The sequence below is a fragment of the Motacilla alba genome, chromosome 3, assembly GCF_015832195.1.
Source record: "Motacilla alba alba isolate MOTALB_02 chromosome 3, Motacilla_alba_V1.0_pri, whole genome shotgun sequence".
In the NCBI taxonomy this organism is placed as follows: domain Eukaryota; kingdom Metazoa; phylum Chordata; class Aves; order Passeriformes; family Motacillidae; genus Motacilla; species Motacilla alba.
In genome coordinates this window covers 72,011,411-72,033,029 of record NC_052018.1, presented here as the reverse complement: position 1 = coordinate 72,033,029, position 21,619 = coordinate 72,011,411, and the positions used below count along the sequence as shown (strand labels likewise).

At 41.1% G+C, this 21,619-nt stretch overlaps 1 protein-coding gene across 2 annotated transcripts in view; it reads left to right on the top strand.

Moving 5' to 3' along the window:
* Positions 1-21,619, top strand: part of PGBD5 (piggyBac transposable element derived 5) — a 66,381-nt gene that overhangs the window by 31,282 nt on the left and 13,480 nt on the right. For both annotated transcript variants that reach the window (XR_005256354.1, XM_038132232.1), the window contains exons 3-5: positions 1,399-1,533; positions 12,610-12,790; positions 19,505-19,702. Coding sequence is in view for 1 of the 2 variants with exons in the window: in XM_038132232.1 (XP_037988160.1) it covers positions 1,399-1,533; positions 12,610-12,790; positions 19,505-19,702 (514 nt within the window). In the remaining variant the exon portion in view is untranslated. The remainder of the gene's footprint in view (positions 1-1,398; positions 1,534-12,609; positions 12,791-19,504; positions 19,703-21,619) is intronic.

Below are 21,619 nucleotides of genomic sequence, written 5' to 3'. Positions count from 1 at the left end.
CGGGTGCCTATTTTGGGCTGACAGAATGATGTTCAGCAAACATCTTGTGTTCAGGAGGCCAGCAGCTGCTCATCTCTGGTGCTTCACTGCTCACCCACCACATCTCTCCTACATGTGTCACTACTAGGTTTAGTGTGGCTTTGTTCTCATTTCCGCCACTGACTGTGCAGATGTGCACAAAAGTAGCACACATACAGATGTGGAAAGGCTTTGTCTGAGGGTAAGAGCCTCTGCATGCCTGTATCTGAGCCTGTCTCCTGGAGGGATGGTCACTGGAAAAGAACAGACTCCTTTAAATTATAACCCATCTGACTATTTTGCACATCTTTACAAGGGTATGAATTATGGCCTGCTGGGACTGCTTTCCCCGCATGTACAAGGAGGGGAGCCTGCAGTGACTTGCTCTGATTTAGATGTACGTGTCTGAATTTGGCCAGCATTCATCAGCTGAGACTTTTCAACAGTTTGCCAGTCTTTGTACTTCCACAAGAGGCTTGCTAAAGAACTTGCACATTGTGTGCTCAGGTGTGTGTGTGTGTTATGCACTGCTGCCTGTGAGCTGTGGGGAGCTACTAGTACTTTTCTATAGGTGCCTTCCACAGTGTGATACCTAGCAGTATCACACTTCAGTTTTGCTGCTAAATTAATGGAGAGAAGTGTAACAAAACAGTTTTAAGAAACAGGGAACCACTTACATCATCTGAATGCAGAATGCAGAAAATGCTTCATTTTCACAGGTCTTCATTACTTGCTCCAGTCTGTCTTATCTTTTTCTACTCCTGCCTCCGGTAGTTTATCCTTGCCTCCTTCCGTCAATTTTTTCAGCTCCTGAGGCAAGAGAGACTTCCCTAAAGCTGCTGCTGCTAGGAAAAGTATTTTCTGTCTCTTCACCACCTCCTCAAGTGGCAGCAGAAAGCATATTTTTCTCCCTTAACTTCTCTCTCTCTTTATTATGTGTTTTCCTTTGATATAACTAAGGAATGGACTTTACAACAAATTGTAGGGGATCTTTGGGTAGAAGACATTTTGCCAAACAATATGAAACTTATGAAGAAGCATGGAGAAGAATGCTGCTAAAAATCCACTCTACCTGCCCCATCCCCTGCATCAATTTGGAGGGATGTTGAACTGTAGCAGATAGTAAGACGTGAGAGCTGTGCCTTGCAATATTTGCAAATTGCATGTAGAGCAGTCATCCATAATGGGGTGTGCTTGGCTAGGCTTTGGTCTTTGTTGGATGGTAGCATCAAACAAAAATGGGTTTGATTCTTTGTTTGGGGTGATGCACACAAGCACAGTGCGAGGGTTGTATTTCCTTGAAAGCAATTAAAGCACCTTTTTTTTAGCAATCATGTATTCTTCCATTTCTTCCCCTGCCTCTTTTCTTGCCACTTGCAGGTACTACATGAGCCCCTGATAGATGAGGATCCTGTTTTCATTGCGACCTGTACAGAGAGGGAGCTGCGCAAGAGGAAAAAGAGGAAATTCAGTCTTTGGGTTCGGCAGTGCTCATCCACTGGTTTCATCTGCCAGGTGGGTTTTGCCTCTTCAAATGTCTTCATTCAGTTCCAGCAGGTCCTTAAATGTATTGCAGGACCAAAGGTAACAGTCACTTCTCTTGGTTACCTGGCTGGGGGCTGCAGTCTGAATGCAGGAGGCCTCTGACTCCTGTGGATATGAGATGTGACAGACAATGATGACAAGTTCCTGATGCTTTGTTTGCTGTATGATTTAAGTGAGAGTTTCTGTCTCTAATACTGTCCATCTGGCTGCCAGCCCTCAGCTAATTACATTGAAATGCAGTTAAAAGGTCTGTCTGTTTGTGTATCCTAAGTTTATCTAAATGTCTAGGTACTGTGACTTATGTAATTTTGAATGAGTCAGATTTTTCTCTATAACAATAACACTGCACCTGTGATAGCCAGTGGTGTCCAATAGACTAAATCAATATGGTTCCAAGATGTCAATTTTCCTGTGAGAAACATATTAGTGGGGGCCCCTATTACACATATTTTCACACATCTACCTCTCAATCAAAGAAATAAAATCTGATGTGACTTCAAGGTGAGATGTCAGCTGGAGTGAGAGACATGTTAAAGGGTTTGTTTATATTGTTGAAAGGCATTGGGAACATCTTCTCAAATTCTTAGATTCCCCAATAGCTGATGTATTTTGAGAGCCCTTGAAAAATATGGTCATTTATTTTGATGCTTAGAAGTGAGGGGGCAGATGTTTTCCGATATTTCTTTCTCCCAAGAGCTCCTGTGAAAACGTTGCGTCCTACATATTCCAGAGTGGTGGTACAGAGGTAGGATGTGCACACTGCTTGCTAAGACAGAATACATGTCAGAACAGGGCCTGTGGATTTGCTGCAGTTGGACATTGGTTCAGCAGGATTTGGCTGGTGAATCATTATGACTGTTTGAGTCACTGTGCAGGAAAAGAGGCTCACTGGGAACACGGGTTTGTGTTTTCAGCAATGCTGTTCACTCTGAGAAGAAATTTAGGATCCTACCTCTTCCATCTAGGTTTTAAAACAGCTATTTTGTCTGGTACAAATTAGACTCACCTTGTGAAGCATCCTTGGAAGTTTCTGCTCTCAAAGCTCTTGGAAAGTAATTTGCTATATAGAGGCAGTGTCTTTGATCTCCAAGGAGAACTTCACCAATCCTACGTGCAGTTTATTACTGAAGTGGGTACAGCGAGCACAAAGTCTGCTCATCTCTTGCCACACTCCCCCCAGCCAACTGCCACAAAACTAGTAAGTCTTCAGACATGCCAGAGGTTTCAGATTCTGAGCTATAATTATGTTGCACCTCCTGTCCTGTCCACTGAGAGGCTAAATTAATGGAATGTCAAATTAAACAGAATAGATGCTCAGCACCACCCTAATCCTCCCACTCCCTTAATGAATTAGATGCTCATGCTTCACTTGCATCCGGATGACGTCCAGGATTATCTTACCAGCTGCCTTCTGTTTTCATTCCTTGACTTGGCTGTCATTATCAACATGCTGAAATGACTGGGTGAAAGGGACCTTAAGGAGCAGTGAAAAAGAATATACTTTCATGCTAAAATGAAAAAACCTGATCTGGGGAGGATGGGCAACTTCAATTAAGATATGACTGAAATCATGTTCATTTATGTTTATTTATGTCTCACACTTACAAGCCTTTTTGCAGAATCTAAAGCACTTTTTTTGGTGGCTATTTGGTGTATCTAGAGTATTGAAACAGAGGTTTTGATTTTTTTTTCCTGTGTTAAACAAGGGGAGAAAATTGATCTAAACCAGAAATAAATCCAATGTTTTCTCCTTCATGTACACACCTTTCCTTCCATCCCTTGTGAAGCTGCCATCATGAAGAAAGGACTTGTTGTCTGAGAGTTAAGGACTGACTTGGCTATCACCTGCCAACTGTTGGAAAAAACTTCAAAATATGCATATTCTGTAATACTGTCTGGGTGAATTCCCTCCCTCACTGCTTCCACATGATGACATTGAGGTCCTTTTGTTCAAGATAAAATAGGACTATCAACACATCATAAATCAGGATAATTCAATTTCAAAAATCTGAATAATATGTATCTGTAAAAAGGTAGGCCCAGACAAAAGAGAGGAGGGACCTTAAAATGACTGGTTTTCAAGGACAGAAGGAACCTCAAGAGGTCTGTGATGTTCCTGGCCAAAAACAATGTCCCCCAATCCTGAATTAAGCCCGGTGTTAAAGAAAAAATTGCATATGAGGAGACATCTTAGTTTTCCCAGTGTTCTGCTTTTCCTACAATGAAAAAGATTGGTTGAGTTTTCCTAATGAAAAATTGATATGCCACATGCTGAGTTACTGTGTGAACTCTGGTTGGCAGCTCGCAGGTCAGTTGTTAATATTCGGAGTTTCAGCTGTTTGTCTCCTCAAATTCCTGTTCCTGCTTGCTCTTGTGAACAAAACTTTGAATCAGATTTTTGGATATGAGTAAACACTTCTTTTTGATGGTTCATCATTTACTTTTTTAAGGAAATGGTGTTTGGTTAAAAATCTAGCCCAACAAGCCGATCATGGAACAGAAATGGCATAAAGCTCAAGTGCTGCTTGCGGACATAAGAAGGTGCATAGGCTTATGTATTCACAATATAAATAATGTATTAATATTAGACTACTTTTCTGTCATCTGTACTCCAGATAACTTGATTGCACCCTGACAGTTAATTGTTTTAAGATGGATGCACAATTTCAGATTATATCTCTGCTTCAGAAAATCGCAGGCAGGGCGTCTTGTTGCAGTGAATAGCTTTGTTGGCTGAGCATCTCTTCACGGTCAGCTGGCCAAGTGGGAACATGCAGGAAGGACACATTATTCAAACAATGTAAATATATGTCTGCCGCAGTTGGGAACACGAACAAAACCTCTCAGAGGGCTCAGAAGGGCTCCAGGAGAGCTGACTTTGGCAAAGTAGATGGCAAAACTGCCCTGATACTGTTGCCTTTTTCATCTGCCCTTGACTCTGCACGTCGAGGTGACAGCAGCTGCTGTGGGAGGGGGCTTGGGCCTTCTCATTTCTTTCTCTCTAATTCAGGGGAACAACAAACACAGCTTGAAGGACTTCAGGTGTGCCTCTCTGCTCCATCTTCTCTTTGCTTTTCTTGTGTCTTTCTAATCTATTTCCCTACATACTACTTAGCACTTCTATTTCCCTACTTACCACTGAGACACTTTTAAAAGCAATATTTTAATCTCTTGATTGCAGTTTAAATTATTGAAGTAGCTTAGAAGTCTTTCTTACAGTATTTTCTTGGAGTATATTTAAATAGTAAGTCATACGATTTAAATCAAAACTCCAGCTGTGTCAGTTTTTTTTTGTAAGTTCTTATTTCTTTCTTTTTCTCTGAAAATCTGGAACACTTGATTATAAAAATGGTTCATAAATATGATTGGTAGGACTATTTCTCATTTTAGATATAGCAATATTGCTCATCAAAAAAATGATGAAGAAAATTCCCAAATGCCTTACCAGGGCTAGTTATTTTCTCCTGGTGGGACATATCATGCTCTCTCTTTGCATTCTTGTGTGGCTCAAAAGGAATGAGCATGCTTATGAGTAATTGTTACCAAGTGACACCTAGTCCTTGCAGAGCTCCTCCTGCACAAGAAGGTTTTCTGATCATTTTTCAGGAGAAGGAAGCACAGGTTGCTGGTGAACCCCAGCACATGGAGAGCTGGCAGAACAAGGTATTCCCATAGTGCCTCATCCTGGAGCACAGACCATAGCCCAAATATAACCCTCAGACAGTCCCTGACCCAAAGAGCCATCAATTAACAAGATGAAAGACAGAACGTAGATGGTAGAGAGCCCTGCAAAGGGACAGTCAGGCAATATTAATCACTCTGATAGGCAGTAATGGAATTAACTCATCAACATTATTATTTGCATTAAAAGCTGGTATCATGGTGAGGAAGAAATTAGTTTATGGATGTGTATATCCTTTCCTATTCACTGAGATGAATTTTATTTTCTGAGGCTATACTGGAGACTTTTCCCTTCCCACAACCCCTCCCTGCCCCTGAATATATGGGCTCTGCACTTGCTTTTATTCCCTGGCAGAAAATTCTTGCAATAATGCATTTCATTTTCGCTAACATCCCTTTGAAATATGTTATTCAGATTTATGAAGTCCTTTAGGTCCTTGTGCTGGGACTGACTTTGAGTTTCCACCTTCCACTGCTTCCCATGAAGTGATGAGTCAGAACAGAGTCAGGGGAAGTACTGAGTCTCTGCATCTTGAGTCTTTCCATGGTCCTGAAGAAACAGTGATTTGCATGACAGCCATGTTTAAAGAGTTAAACCTGGATCGGGGTAGCCCCTGCCTGAGAGGGGTGAGAAGGGGCTCTCTCCCCAAAGAGCAGCAGTCTCAGTGAAGGGAGATGTCTGAGGTTTCTCCACAGATCAGTGGCAGAGCTCTCAGTGGCAGCAAAAAAAAAAAAAACAAACCCCAAACAATGTAAACACAATGCTTGTATAGTATATGCTGTAGTTCATGTCAGACAGGGTAGCTACAGCCAGCTTGAATACTTCATAACCCTATTGATTTTACAGAGTAAGAACTTCTAGAATTTAGAGAAACTGAGATTGTGCCCCAAAGAATTTATAATTTCACAACGCACCACATAAGTGCATTCAGTCAATGGGAAAGGGAGGGGTAAATAAACCTGGAGTCAGTTTTGTTTTCAAGGTCAGAGCTGCAGGAGAGTTTGCTGTCTGTGCACTTGTTTAATAAGCTGCTCTGAAATGTTGGTGTTTCAGCCTATTTAAGTTCTGTTTAGAGATTAGTCTGAGCCCTTGCATTTCTTTAAACAGGGCCCTGATAATTCCTCTATTGCTAGAACAGTTGCATCTGGAAGACACAGATGTAGCAGCTGCTTTGAGGAGGTTCTCAAGGTCAGGCTTTGTCTGTGAGGGGATCCCAGGAAATCTGATCACCTTCCTTGGTCAGCCACTGGTGACTGGAAAATCCTATCTACTTTCCTCTTCTGGCTCTCACCCAGCTCTGGCTTTTTAATGCATGTGGTTCTGTAATGTCAGCATCTGAGAATCCCAGATCTCAGTTAAAAGTCAATTATCCTCTTGTTCACCAGTGTTAACTGGAAAGGTATTTTTGCAGATATGTGATGGGCCAGTGCTATTCATTTTTATGGACTTTACAATCTTACCATGTTTCTAAATGAATAGGAAACCAAACCTAAGTGTGATCTAATGCAAATCATCTCTCACAGTTTACATACAGTCTTAGTGTTTATTTTAAAGTGTGAATGAAAGTTATTTTTAGTTCCTATCTGAGCTGCTTGGAGTTTATGACAATAAAACTACCTGTATAGTTGTGTCCCTTCTGCAGCTGTTCTCAGTGCAACTTTGCTTGGGGAAGGAGACTAAAAGCACCAGAGCCTTCTGTTTTGTGCACTTAATAGGTTTGCTGGGATCTAATGCTCCTCATGGATTCCATCCCTTTGTGCTGGGTGCAATAAGCAGAACTAAAAAAAAATCCCTGCCCTAGAAAGTTTAGGATCTAAGTGCAAGAAGCCTAAGCTTCCTGCAGCAAATCTCTTTAGTTCAGACATATTTTGGCTGCCCAGAGAATTCTGGAAGCAGGCTGAGTGCAGCAGTGTTTCTTGGCTAGTGCACGTGGCAGAGATCTGTGACTAACACTGCTAGGTGCCAGTATACACCCTACTGCTGGTGAGCCTGCATGGGCTGGGCAGTCATCAGCCTTGTGGTTCCTCCTTGGAAATGGCTGGGTCCTTGATGTCACTGATTTGTCATCACTTGCTTTTGTCTTAAGATTTTACGCCCTTTTAATGTATTTTCCTCCTTGAGCTGCTGTGCCTTATCCCCTCAACAGTTACAGCACTTCTGATAGTTTATGCTGCTCTTGCCTTGCATCACTTCTCACTTACACTTCCTCCCTTACACACCTTCTCACAGCTCAACTGTAATTTTCATAGGAAAACTGAGCCAATGTTGTGCAATTGTGTGGCACCAGAGTGAAGCCTCAGTCATGGACTTGAGCTGGGCTGCCAGTTACACAGAGGGAGCCTGGAGAGGTAACATTAAGAAGAAGCAGGACCAATACATTGATTATCAATTGCCTTGTGAGGATTGTATCCTTTCTAGGAAAGGTTTTGAAGGGCAAAAGTGAAGAGCTCCGCTGAGATGGTGGTGATTTCCAACCAGGCAGGAGAAAGGCAGCGTGGAAAGAGGCAAATGTGGGCTTGTGTGACATTGGTTGGTGGATGTTTGGCTTCACAGGGCAAGTGCGAGCAGGAATCACTATACTGACATGGTATAGGAAGAGATCAATGGGGAAGCTTAGACCACAAAGGTCCGTCTCCATTTTCCAGCCCCATTTCCTTTTGATGCTGCAAAGAAGAGGGAACTGGCAGAAGGCTGATGTGGCTAAAGCAAAGGGTTAGGCAAGTGATCTGAGCGGTGAAGCACTGTCTGGACGTCAAGATACATTTCAGCAAGGCCAAAGTAAAGAAGGATGATTGCAGTAATTGGGAGGAAAGCCAAGCAGTTCTTAGGTATTTGAAATAATAGGAAATTATTTAAATGGAGCTGTTAGAAAAAATGAATCTAGATGTGGCTGCCTGGGAGACCGTGCAGAGCAAAGTCTGCGTTTGTTGATCCGTGAGTTGTTGACCCGTGGGTTGTCAATCTGCCCTGCAGGTAAGATGTTGTGCCTTCAGTGACAAAAAAATAACAAGAAATCAAGGAAAGAAGAGCAAAGAACTCTAAGCCACATTGGACTTGCATTGTCAACTCTACCAGCATCGTTTTGCCAGTCTCACAAAGATCTTTTTAGAAACTTTTGAAGAATATGTGCAAGCAGAACAGATATTTCTCACTCCACAGCACAGAGATGTTAGCTGCATCTGTGAGTGCTGAAGCAGATTGAAATAATTCTAAATAGAATGCAGAGGGGAAAAGGAAGGGGATCAAGTACAGAGCTTTCTAAGGAACACCAGGAACTAGCTGGGAACAGGTTGGGAAAACTGTATGTTCTTGCATACCCTTTAGAAAATAGCCTTTAGAGTAGCAGGAAGTGAAGAGAGGCTAGAACAATTGAAAATATCTGGGCTCTGTAAGAGCACCACCACAGGTAACAATATCTGCTAGAAAAGAGCTGTCTGGGAAGAGATCATTAAAGAAGGAGAGAGTATGAACTGCAGCAGATTTAGGATGGAACTGGAGAGGAGAATCTCCCAGCAGTGTTAGTAATGACAACAGTTAAAGGTGAGGTTTAGGATGAGAGGGGAAGACCAATTGAGGTGGGATCTAGAAAGTGTGCTAGGAATGCACAGTTGTGGGTGGGCTGTGAAGCCTGTAGAAATAGATCTATTTTTTCAATAGCTATTGAGGATTGAAAAATCACTACTTTACTTTGCTATCTTGCTTCTATAACTGTCATCTAAAAACACGGCTTCTGTTTTGTGGTTGCTTAGGATCTGCCCTTTGTGAAATGTTTTGCACAATATATTTCAAAATCTTCCTTCTGTTTGTTACTATCTCTGCCTTTTTTTTTGCTTCCAAATGCCATCTATTTCATTTGAGAATTGTACCCTGGGGTGTTTCAATTATGTATGAAGGTGGAGTATTTGGGATGTGCTATTCACGAGTGCTTTCAATACACCATCTGAGCTTTAAATATGAGCAAAATCACCAATATTTCAGTTTCTAGGGCATATTCTCTTAAATATGCAGTCAAGATGTAGCTTTTGTTCCTAAGTGTTCAGTTTTTTACTCAGTTTCTGTGAGACCTTATGAATTTTCCCCAAGAAGGTAATGAAAACATACTGGAAAGTATCTGGTGCAGTAGGGCAGCCACAGATAGAGAGAAGACACAATTGAGCGTGACGCTGTTCTGATAAACAATAGATATTCAACAAATATTCAACAAATAATTGAGGAATGAATAGGAAAAGCTCTGCATGTTAAAGATCTTCAGCCCATAGTCACCTCCTAAGACAGATGATGTCACATCTGTACAGGTTATCCCATTTGGTGCTGTAGATCAAATGTATCAGTAGCCATTAGAAAAGATAGATAGTGAAAGAGATCTCTGCAGATATTCCAGAAGTGCTGCTTGGGCTGTCCTGCACAGAAGCAGAGGATGTTTTCTGCCAGCAGCTCCCATCTGTTATCCAGCAACAGTTGTTGAGCCTGTACTTCTGAAGATATTTTGCTGTTGGTGCACATGGAAAGAACACAAAATTCTAATGTCACAGGACAAACCAGAAGGTCTAGTGAATGGTTTAACATTTTGGGGGAGCAGTTTCTGACTGTGCCTATGAAGGTCTAACAGCCAATTTCTGGTAATAGGTGCTTTTTCAGCTGATTCCTGACTATTAAATAACACTTCTAATGCATTACAGAAAGACAGGGAGTGCTGTGGGCTTCAGTTGGTGGGATCTTAATGGGTTGAGGTAGAATGAAATAAGTTGGATGAGGGAAAATGAAGGCCATATGGGATCCTAGGCATTTACAAAGATATTTGAAGCCATGCCTTTGCTAGTTATCTGTACAAAGCCACTGTTTCACAGCAGCCTTTATGCCTTCCAACACTGTGCTGCTGTCACCCATCATCCCAATAAAGCTGGGCGTGATAAAGCTTTGGATGATGCTTCTCCAAAATGAGAAATACTGTGCCAAGAAAAGAGGCTGGTTTTGGATAGGTAAGGAAGTGCCCAAGGAGAAAAAACATTTAACATTGGAGGAGGAGGAAAGGTTCAGCAGTGGGTATGGACATTTGAGTAATGGGCACTGGGGAGGTGAACAGAGCAAGGGGGTTGAGCTTCACAGCCAGATGCGCAGGGAATTCTGCTAACAAAACCTGTGAAGTGTGTAGCATCTTCATATGAAAGTAGTAGTACCTCAGTGGCCAGTTGCATGGTGGGCATGCTCTTTGAAGGAGCTGCTTGCAGACTCAAACCAACCCACAGCAAGGAATCAGCTGGCACACCAGCAGTGCCAGAGGACTGTCCCTTGGAGAGGCAGCACTCTACAAGGAACACGGAGCAAGCATGGAGCAGGAGGGACTCTAAGATTTACTGGATGTGGGAAGGTAAGGTGTAAGACACTTTTATAGACTTAGAGAGATTCCTGCTTTGTTTTCAACTCATTTGTTAATCCAAGGTCAAAACTAATCTGTCTGCATCTTCTGTCTCCACTGCCCTGTCTGTAGATTTTGAGGGTTTGATGTGTGGCCTCTGTGATGACATACTAGTAACCTAATCTTAATTTTGTTGCCAATAATCACAAAATACCTTTGCTGTAAGTTTGAACAATCTGTTCTTTGAATGCATTCCACTGGCTCTCTGGAGCCCTGATTAATAACCTAAATGACTTATCATAATTAGCTAGTCCTCAGTCTTAGAACTGAAGATAGCACAAATTTGACAGCCATCCAAAATTAGTGGAGCAGAATCAGAGAGTCTGGAAACATTGCTGTCTTTGTCCTCATCTGAGAGCTGTTTCTATCAAAGGGTTTTTGGTTTTTGTTTTGGGGTTGTTTTTTTTGTTGTTGTTTTTATTTTGTTTTGTTTGGTTTTTTTTAAGATAAATGGTGTATTTAAGACGTCCTTTTAATATACACTCTACTTTTTGGAATTAGTGTGCATTTGTCCTTGCACCAACTTTGTTTTCAGCATGTCAGTTCCTTCAAAATACAAATTATGTCTAATTTCCCAGAAATTTCATATGTAACTTATTCTGTTGAGATCTATTCCATGATGCATGAATTGGCAGGGAATGTTACACAGAATACAAATGCTGGGAGATGCACCATCTAAAACAGGGAGATGCTGTTTAATTGAATTTTGTTCTTCTCTAAGATCATTGAGTTACAAACTACTGGAAGCACTAGTGCAAACATGAGCATTTTTGTTCTCTGAGGATTGCTATGAATTTTCATTTTTAACAGTGTCTGTTGGTAAGAGAAATAAGCTATGGAGAAAAGTAATGATGCATGTGTTGCATGGTTGAATTCTCAAACAAGTTTAACGAAGTTGTTGTGGATATATCACTCCAAAAACCAAGGCAAAATTACTTTTCCCTGCCCCTGAATACTGAACAAGTTTCAGTTTTTTCTTTGACAGGTAAAATTATCTGTAATTCATGAAAGATTTGAGTATTTCAGAGCCAAAGTCACAAAGATAGGCCCAGGCAAGTTTTTCTGAAAATTTGCATTTGTTTGTTTATTTAAATATTTGCAAGTTCCATGATATTACAGTAGTATTTGAGTAACAAAGTACAGTGTTTGCTTCTTCCTATTTCTCTTTCCAGCAGGTTATTTCTGCTAGCTCTTAGAACAAGATGAAGTTTGGATGCTTAGTTGTCTTTATTTAGTGTTGAACTGGGGTGAAAGTTGTGCTTCTAAAATATTGTCAATAAAATAGAAATAAAATAGAAGGCTTGTGTAGAAACGAAGGGTTACACATTTGAACCTCTGCGTGTTTTGGTGGGTTGCTTCCAAATCAGGATCTATGTAAAGGATCTATGTGTTAGCACTGTGCCTGGGGAGTTTGATGAGGGTGTTCTGGCTGGTTGAGTGTGCATTTTGCTCATTTATGGAGGTGCGCACACACCAGTGTCACACCTGACGGTTTCCGCAAACGGGAAATGAATCTGAATATTAATTCAGTGAAGGTAATGGGCCATTTCCTTCTGGTCATCTTGCACTGGCTTTTTTTGAAACTGAAGTTCCCATGCTCTCCTTTTGCGAGCAGCAATGAAGCCTGTGCACATTCAGTATAACATGTAATCCCAGTTATGACTGGAGTCTTTTCCTGTCAAGCAAACAATCTTCAAACTGCACAACAGTGACAGGAGCCTCAGAAGTGAGGTGAAGTATGCCGTATTTGTCAGTAGCTGTGCCAGCTAACCTGAATTGGTTTAAAAGCAACAGACCCTTGAGAGGGACTTTAATTAGCCTTTATTACAAGTGTCTGCTGCCTTCTCAGCTCGTCTCAAGTTGAGCTGTGCAGGTGTGTTGGGAATTGCATCTGCTCCCTCTAGATTCCTTATAACCTTCTGACTTTTCTTACCATTTCTCATTTAAGATTTATGTCCATCTCAAAGAAGGGAGTGGTGCTGATGGGTTGGATGCTTTGAAGAACAAACCACAGCTTCACAGCATGGTGGCCAAAAGCCTTTGTCAGAACGCCTCTGGGAAGAACTACATCATCTTCACAGGCCCAAGCATTACCAGCCTGAATCTCTTTGAAGAATTTGAGAAGCAAGGTGTGTATTGCGTGACTCACTGGGTTTTAATGGCAACAGACCCAGGGGCCTAATGCCGCTGAATTTAAAAAAAAAAAATTCCAAAACTCTTCACTGACATTTCAGTTCCTTGTATAGATAAGTTGTTAATGTCTAAGAAAGCTTCTCATTCATGAGAAGGTACTATGCAGAAGACTTCCTAAGTTGCTCTTTAAATCTTCCTTTTTAAATCTTCAAAATGAGGATGTAAATACAATTTTAATAAGGTTATTTAAAGTGCTTGCTTTTGTTCTTTGACTTAGAAATGTAAGGTTAAATCTCTTAAGTGACCTGAGGGGCTTTTCAAGGAATTTCCTATCTGCCCGTGATTTCTCTGTTCCTGTTGTGAAAGATGAAGGATGGGACGCATCCTTAGAGATGTGCCTTAGAAGTCTTTTTTGGTTTAATATCTGTTAAAGATTTGTTTTCTCTAGAGGACATTTTATGCCTTTGCAAAAGCTCTAGAAAAGTTTGCTTTTTTTTTGTTTTTGGGGATTTTTGCTATTATCAACATACCTTGATAGGACAGATTTTAGTTTTGAAAGCATAATAAAACTCTCCATTAGCAAAAACACACTTATCAGTGAAATGTCCATTGATACAGCTCTACAAAGCAAGCCTCTTGCTACTGCAAAGAGCAATCCCAGGTCATCCTTTCCGGCAAATGCCCCCTCACTCTGAGCATGGAAAAGCCACGTGTTGCTTTGCTTTCAGCAAAGCTGAGGACTTGTGACTCCCCTTCAATTACAGGATCCTGCACTCTTGCCAGTCAGTTCTAAGTCATTTCATATCACTCTGGTCTCATTCTTCAGTCAGCACAGCCCTTCAGAGTGATGTGGTGCAAGGAAAAAAATCCTTCCCAGCAATGAGGCTGGAGGCTGCCATCATGCATCACAGCTACGAGGCCGTTTGCTGACACACCACTGCTGTCCAAGTTGGGGGTTTTTTGTCATTGCAGAAAATTAAACCCACGCAAACCATTATATTAATGAAACATGGCCCAAAGCAGGGGGAAAGTCTGGGAATTGAGACAATATGTTAATTCTCATTTAAAATGAGAGCATCAGTGAGCTGCACCAGTGCTGTAGTTTAGCACTACAGACTGTGCTGGCACATGAGGGCACATGAAGCTCTGTTGAGCTTCATGCAGAACTTAGCTCCTACATTAATTCAGGCAAGCTGGAAGCTCACTGGCTACAGTGGAATATCTGCATACCTCATAAAAGAGCCATGGTTTCTCAAGTGCTGCAAACAGGCAAATGGGAAAGCAGTAGAGCATATTTATAGTGCCCTGGAGTTTTTCCTCTGAGCAGAGATCTATCTTTGTTAGATGGCTTTTCTCAGCTGATTAAAAGCATTACATTTTTAAGACTACCAAACTAATGATGCAAAATGTGAGTTTAAAAAAATGCAGAAGGTAACACACGTACTTGTTGTACCTAAGATAAAATGTTAAGGTTTAAATGTAAAGAGAGACCGCTTGGCTGAGTTCATCCTCTGTGCTCAGCTAGAAAAGGATAAAGATGATCTGGCATGATCCCTTTGGTCAGTAACCCTGGTGAAAAAAATACATGGCTACTAAACCAGTTGAATGTTTATTACTTGCAGATAATTCAAATTGTTCACAGAGTTTAATTATTCATAGGCTTTACACTGCACAGGTCATTCAAGTTAATGGTTTCTAGCAGGTAACAAATTCAGTAATGTCTTTTAAAAACATGTAATTTTGACTTACTATCTGATCAAATATGCTAATGCAACACTGAGATTTCATTTTGGTTCATGATTTGTTATATAGCTTCATGAGACTTTATAATCTCTGACAGCTGCCTCCAAAATTAAATTTCAGATCTGGTACACACTATCACCTTCCTAGGGGTGAAGCTATGAGGTGGGTAGGGGGTGGACTCTAAGAGAGCAGGTTTATTGACTTTGCAATATAGCATGGCACTCCTACATAAAGAAGATCATGGGGAGAAAAATGTTTCTCTTTAATAAGGCTGTGAGATTGTCTGCATTTGCCATGAGCTGCTAGGGGCTAGCAAAGAGGTTTTGCAAGGGAATGTTGAGCTGGAAGGACTGTAAGACACCGTGAGATGTTGGGAGAGGTGAGATGCTTGAGATGTCAAGCTGTGGTGAAGTCAGTAAGAGCCTTGGAGGAGACAGCGTTTATTGACTCTGCTGCAAAGCAGATTGTGTACTGCCAGCACCTGCTGGGATCCTGCTGCATTAGCAGTACATTTGGGGAGAGGCAAGCAAAGAAGCCTGGACTGGACAGAGAGATCTCTCCTGGTCTACCACAGAGTCTCCTTCAGCAATGAAGTCAATGTTGGAGTTTTTGGGTGTGTGACTCTTTTTTGGTGTATGACTTCAGCTAAACCTGAACAGAGCAACACCATGACCAGAAAATGTCATGAGAGCCTGTTGAAAAGTATCTATGCTCAGGTGCTCATGACAGTTCAAGACCCATTCTTAAACTGATAAATTTAATTTTTTTGATCAAGAAGATTCCATTTCTGGGCAAGATCAGGACCAGTGGTAGAAAGATCCAAAACCAAAAAGAAATTGATATTGATTTTAACTGCTTTGTTTTGTTTGGGGGTTTCATGACTATCAACATAGAAATAGGGAAAGATTTAAATAAGTTCACAATTGGAAGCCAAAAACTTTCTGTGAACATGAAAGTTTTAAGGCAGCTAAAGGCAATTCTGGAAAATCTGGAAAGTCACCCACTAAAATTCTATTAGTTCCTTTCAAAATTCTTGATGGAAAGGACTTGGGGTCTTGGTAACCAGCATGCTGAACCTGAGTCAGCAGCATGCCCTGGCAGCCAAGCTGGTCCGCACTGTCCCGGTCTGTGTTAACAGGAGTGTAGCCTGTAGATCAAGGGGGGTGATTATTCCCTCCTGCAGTTTTAGACAACATGCCTCCAGTACAAGAATACTCTGTATACAAATACACTCTGCTGTGGGGAGGGAACTGTTCTTGTTCAGGTTGAGAAGAGGCTATGGAGGGATGAAACAGCAGCTTTATGCTACCCTATAGTGAGAATGGAGCTGGCTCTTTACAGTGGTGCATTGTAAAAGGACAAAAAATAACAGATTTAGGCTGAAACAAAAGTTGTTCAGACTAGATGCAGGATTTTTCCTGAGGGCAGTGAAGCAGGATGCCCAGACGGGTTGTGCAGTCTCTGTCCTTGGAAGTTTACAAGCCCAGACAAGATAAAGCCCTGAATGGCACTGTCTGGCCTCAGAGCTCACCTGTCTCTGTCAGGGGGTGGGACTAGAGACCTCCTGAGTTGTTTTTCAGCCTGAACTATTCTTTAATCTATAGGACTCTGTGATCCTATAAAAAATTTTTGTAAAATTTTAACTATCATTCACTTTTTCTCACCCTAGCCCACACATGTATTATTGTTAAAGACAATAATTCTCTCTCTTTATTGAGAATCTGTGGTGTTGCACCTTCACTGTACCACAGGAGACAATAGTGTGCCTTGTAATATAAAAGGATGTCAGTGAACATACTTCTAAGACCTATGTGAAGATACCAAGAACTGAGAAAACTTCAGAAAATAAGATAGCACTTTGATCTTTTTCAAAATCAAAACCCTGAATAGACCTTTTTTTTTCAGGGGACGTACAAAGAATTTCTTTCATTGTCCTCTGAATAGAACTGGAAACCTGCACTGAAATGCCCCAGATTCTCTGTTCTGTGAGCAGACAGAGCAGCTGTCACTGCTATTTGCTGTGACATTCATTCATAGTCACATCCGTTGTTCCCTCTCTAAGCATTAGTATTGTCCTTTATAGAGGACAAAACCTCCTAAAGCCTTGTGTTCCATGCTTCCCTTAAACATATGATCCCTGAAAGTCTCTTCTGCATGTTCTGAACCAGCAGGAGCAGCTGTCTCTGTTCTGCAGAGGGGCTGGTATTGGCAAAGCTGCAAGAACTGCCAGCCTGGTTGACCATGGCATTCCCACAAGGTTTGCAGGATCCTGCAACTCCAGCACATGGACTAAAGCAAGCTCACTTCTGCTCCCCACAGCAGCCCCACCCTGGTTTCCTAGCTCTGACTTGACCCAGTGTTGCATGCAGAATAAATGATGGCAGAATGTGTATTTTTGCCTGAATTAGCTCGAGCTGATGGCATTTGAGAACTGTACTAGTGAAGATGTGGTGAAACAGGCTTCAGCACAAGCTCTCTGGAGGCTGGAGACTCAGGGAATTAGTTTTGGGTGACTATACCACATTTCTTCTTCTTTGCTAAACTATCTTAGGTGTATTCATTTATATTGCACCTACAGTTTAACAAGACCAGAGAACAAACTGTTTCCACTGACTCCTGTGTGTGCAGAAAACACCTGTTGTGATTCTGATTTAATTACACACAAAAACTTCATTGAGCCAGATGGGTGTAATTTTTATTGCTTCTATTGCTATAGTTACTGGGTGGTTTTAAAAACCTCCACAGTAGATTAAGGGTCTCATCCATGATGAGAGGTGCTAGTAAATCTGCAGAAGTGCTGCACTTTTTTAGGCTGTACAGCAGGAAGGCTACACAATGTGTTCCTTGGAGAGAAAATGGTTCCCATTATTCTACAAGAGGAGTGGAACACCTGCTGGAAGTTTTCTGCAGGCTTATTGCTACAATAAAAGGAAAGGCTACAACTAATTATTACGGTATCTCAAAGATGGCTGTTGCTGTTTTGAAGCTTTAGCACAATAATGCAGTTATTAGCTTGGTTTTATTCCATTGCAGCCTCCTGGAAAAAGTATCACATTTCAATGAATAATAAACTCTGGGCAGCTAAGGAAATTCTTCTCAGGTTTGCTTGTTATCAAAGCAAGAAGATCTTTATATTGGCTAGAAGAAAGTTCTAGAAATGTTTGCTTTGTTAATGGCATAGTTTGCAGATGCGTGACCTACACTGTTTGGGTACCTCTTAGCAACAGAAGAAATTTTTAAAAAGAAAATTTAAAAATTAGCTTTCCACTGGAGGTGCAGTTCCCTCCATAATGATTGTAAGCCTGTTGTCAGCAGGCTTTTCTCATTTTCTTTTGTGGAAGGAACGTAGAGATTTCCAGGCACAGATTAATTCATTAGAAATAACCGGTGGAGTGCAGGTTTCTCCCTTGAGAATGAAGTTTTCCCATTGCTGTGTTAGTTGACCTTCTTCTCTCATCAGTGTCTTAAATTTCTGATGGAGGAGCTGTAGCTCTTTGTAGATCTGCCCACAGCAACTGGGCCAATGCATGAATATATACAATTAATTTATTAGTATTCCTGTAGTGTCTGTGAGCTGTTGAGGGGATGTTCAGTGTGCCAATCACTATAGCAAGGACAAAGGCTGCACCTGCACTCAAGAGCTTAGGTGATTCTAGACAGACAGAGGCAGAAGAGCCACATAAATGGAAATCGAGGAACAGAGGTAACATGTTTATGGAAATATAAGAACAGAGGTAGCAAGCATGTTTAGGGGAAGCCAGACACTGCATTCTGACTTTGTATTTTCGCTGTAAGGATATAATGCAAAATTCAGCATGATGAAAAATTTGATCCAGCAGACTTAGCTGACAGATGAGCTTTAAACCACCACAAGATGTGAACAGATGTCACCTGCTTCCTTGCCCACTGTTTTTTTCTACTCAAATGGGTTAACACAAAACCGATGTAGAACATGGAAAATTCCATCCAAGATTTCTTTGAGTCAGGGAACAATTTGATCAAGAAGATCTGCTTCTCTTGGACTAACAGAAACAGGCTGTTAATATTTCACAGCCTAATGAAAAATTCAAGCATTGTTATTAACGTTGTTTTCAAACCTTGTTTGTGCCCGCCTGGCTGTATTAAGATGCATTTTGTTGTGTTAGATTTTATTCATTGCGTCTCACATATGAGAAAGCCAAGAAGCTGTGAGCAACAGACTGTGTCTCCTGCAAGAGCCTCTGGTGTCTTTGCAGGACAAGATCAGCGCTTGCTTTAATGCCCTAAAATCAGTTTTCACTGAAATTTCCATTTTCTCCATCCTTCTGGCATATGCATTTTTTTAAATCAACCAGTAGTTTGAGTGGTTTTTAGCTGCTTAATCAGGATTTCCTTAGCAAAGCAGATGATGCAGGTGTGAGGAATATTGAGCTAAAAATCAAGAATGTGGCAGCACAGTGAAGCAGTAGATTAAACTATTGTGACTAAAAGCATCATAAGAATCATGTAGGAGAATTTCTTTCAGTTAACATCTGAGATGCTATAGCTTTCCCTACCTCCCTGCTCCCTCCAAAATTTATTCTTTCAGTTAAACAGCCAAGACTCTCTTGGATCATAAATTCTGATTTGTCCCATAATGCATATCACCACTGGGGAATTTTTGAGACCAGTTTTAAAAATGTTGTAATGTTAAACACAGATTGTAGGTGTTACCACTAGGAAAATACCCTGAATTATTTCTCCTGTTGATTCACTGTGACAGTGCAGGAGGCCTCAATATATTTCAACAAGAGATCAGGCTTTCTGCACTTGTCTTTAGGACACAAATCTTTGGTATTACAGAGGAAAACCAGTTGGCTGACATATCTGTTGGACTAGAACATTGTAGGGGAAGTTCTTTCAGAAGTCTTTCAGGCTTGCTCTGCTGGTTTTGCTCTCTAGATCCATGCAATTGCTTGCTAATAGGGAATGTGTTTGTTCACATGCAGAGATTTACTGCTGTGGGTTGCTGAGCACCAGGAAGAGTGACTGCACAGGTCTACCTCCATCCATGCTGAACAATTCTGCAACTCCGCAGTCCAGAGGACAGTACAGAATAAGAATGAAGGGAAACATGTCATTGATTTGCTGGTACAATAAAGGGCACTTTCGTTTTCTGACCAACGCCTATTCTCCAGTTCAACAAGGTAAGCAATATTCCTACTTCTCATCTCAAAAGTGCGTATGCTTTATGTCACAAGCCAAAGTGAGCCACTGAGATTGATAATAAGCCTGAACAAAGAGCTTGATTGTAACTGATCATACATCCTAGATAAACAGTAGCTGTAGTGATTACTTCCCTTTTGTATCTTCATACAGCTATTCTTTCTTTCCCATACAAAGGTTAAAAAGCCTGCTGCTAATGCAGCATCATTGGTAGAGGCACTGTCCTTTCAGGTTTAAAGATTATATCTTTGCTGAGGGTCAGAGAAAGGAAGATGATTACTGCATAAGACAATATTAGCTCCATTTGCAAAGCATCTTGCAGGATTGCTGCAACAGAAAAATTAATAAACGTTCTGATGTACTTTGAACTCCAAGCAGATCCTACAATTAATTTTTCTTATCTAGGAAAAACCTAGTCACAAACAAGTATATTTTTTGCCAGAGGTAGATATGATTAAGGTTTCCTGCTGTATGTTAAACTGATTTTGGCAGTTGATGAAAAGAAACCAAAACAGATAATTTGGATAGTTCAAATAATTAAAGAGAGCCTCTTGCTACTGAAATATTTTCCTTTTTGAAAGTATAAGATGGTTTTAAGAACATTTGGAAACTTCTGTAAATTGCAAGGACTGAAACTTCTTGAAATGAGTTTTTCAATGAGCATGTTGCTTCAGTTTCTTAGAATTTTTATAATTCAGATTTATGTTTAACTGCCAGAGACAAAGGAGTATAACACAAACATTTAAATAAAAAGCCACCAATTCAAAGGCATCTTCTACACTACTTTTTTGAATACCAAGCAATTCTCACATGTGTTTACAGATGACAGAATCAAAGCTAAGGCCTGGAATTACAGTATGGTAAGCTGAGAAAGCTGACGTAGTGTGTTGTTCAGTGCCTTTCCAGAAGGCTCATTGCCTAAGCAAAGCATGGCTGATCCTGAGGAATTGTGCTGGGCATCCCAGCAAAGTGAGGACTTGGTGATTCAGATGGACTGACGTCTGAGCACAAATGCTGAAAATATGTATGAGAAGGAAGTATGATACTTGGACACCCTGCTGAAGCCAGTCTTTGAAGTAATGTAGCTCCCCATGAGGGCTTTCACCATCAGGATTTCTGCTGTTTTCCTTGTGTTTTTTGCTGGATTTAGATCATTCAGCAGCATTAACTGGACAAGACTTATCACTACAAACTACTACTTGTTTCTTATAGACTAGCATGGAGCATTTGATTATAATTCATAAATATTAGGAAAATACTCTGTTTGTAAACATCAGTGTTAATTGCCCTGTTAAAAAGAGAAGCAAAAGCAGACTGTACTGGCAGCATCGTTTAAAAGCAGGACATGGAGGTGTGAGCTGTTGTGCTTGTGATTGACCTTGGCTCTGTTTTGGCATAGATGGAATTGTAGGTGGTATGTGAGGTATTTATGATTACGACCTTTGTGTGTGATGGACAAGGCTTTCCCAACTCATTGCTTACCAAATGCTGGCTGGGACAGTTGACATAGTTCACTGTGAATCAGAGCAGAAAACAGAGACTGGCTTTTTAAAGTGTGATGCTGGGCAAAGAGTCTCTAGCAGGGACATGGGAACAGATGGAGGCTCAGTGGGAAGGCAAGAGACCAGATTGCTTGCCTCTGATTTGGCATCGCTAAAGTCAGTGCAGCAAAGATAGTTTAAACCAACTCAAGAGAAGCTGGACCACCAGTTCTCCTCCAAGGTATGTATACATAGAGGAGGAAGAGGAGAAATCTGTGCTGCTTGAGGCAGGCCTGTAGCACAGACATGCTCAGCCCATGTTACATGGGAGAGGAGGCAGTTAAACAGGGTTAAAAGCCACACGGGGTAGTTGAACAGAAACCGGTGCCAGTGGGATTGTCTGGTGATGCACAGTGC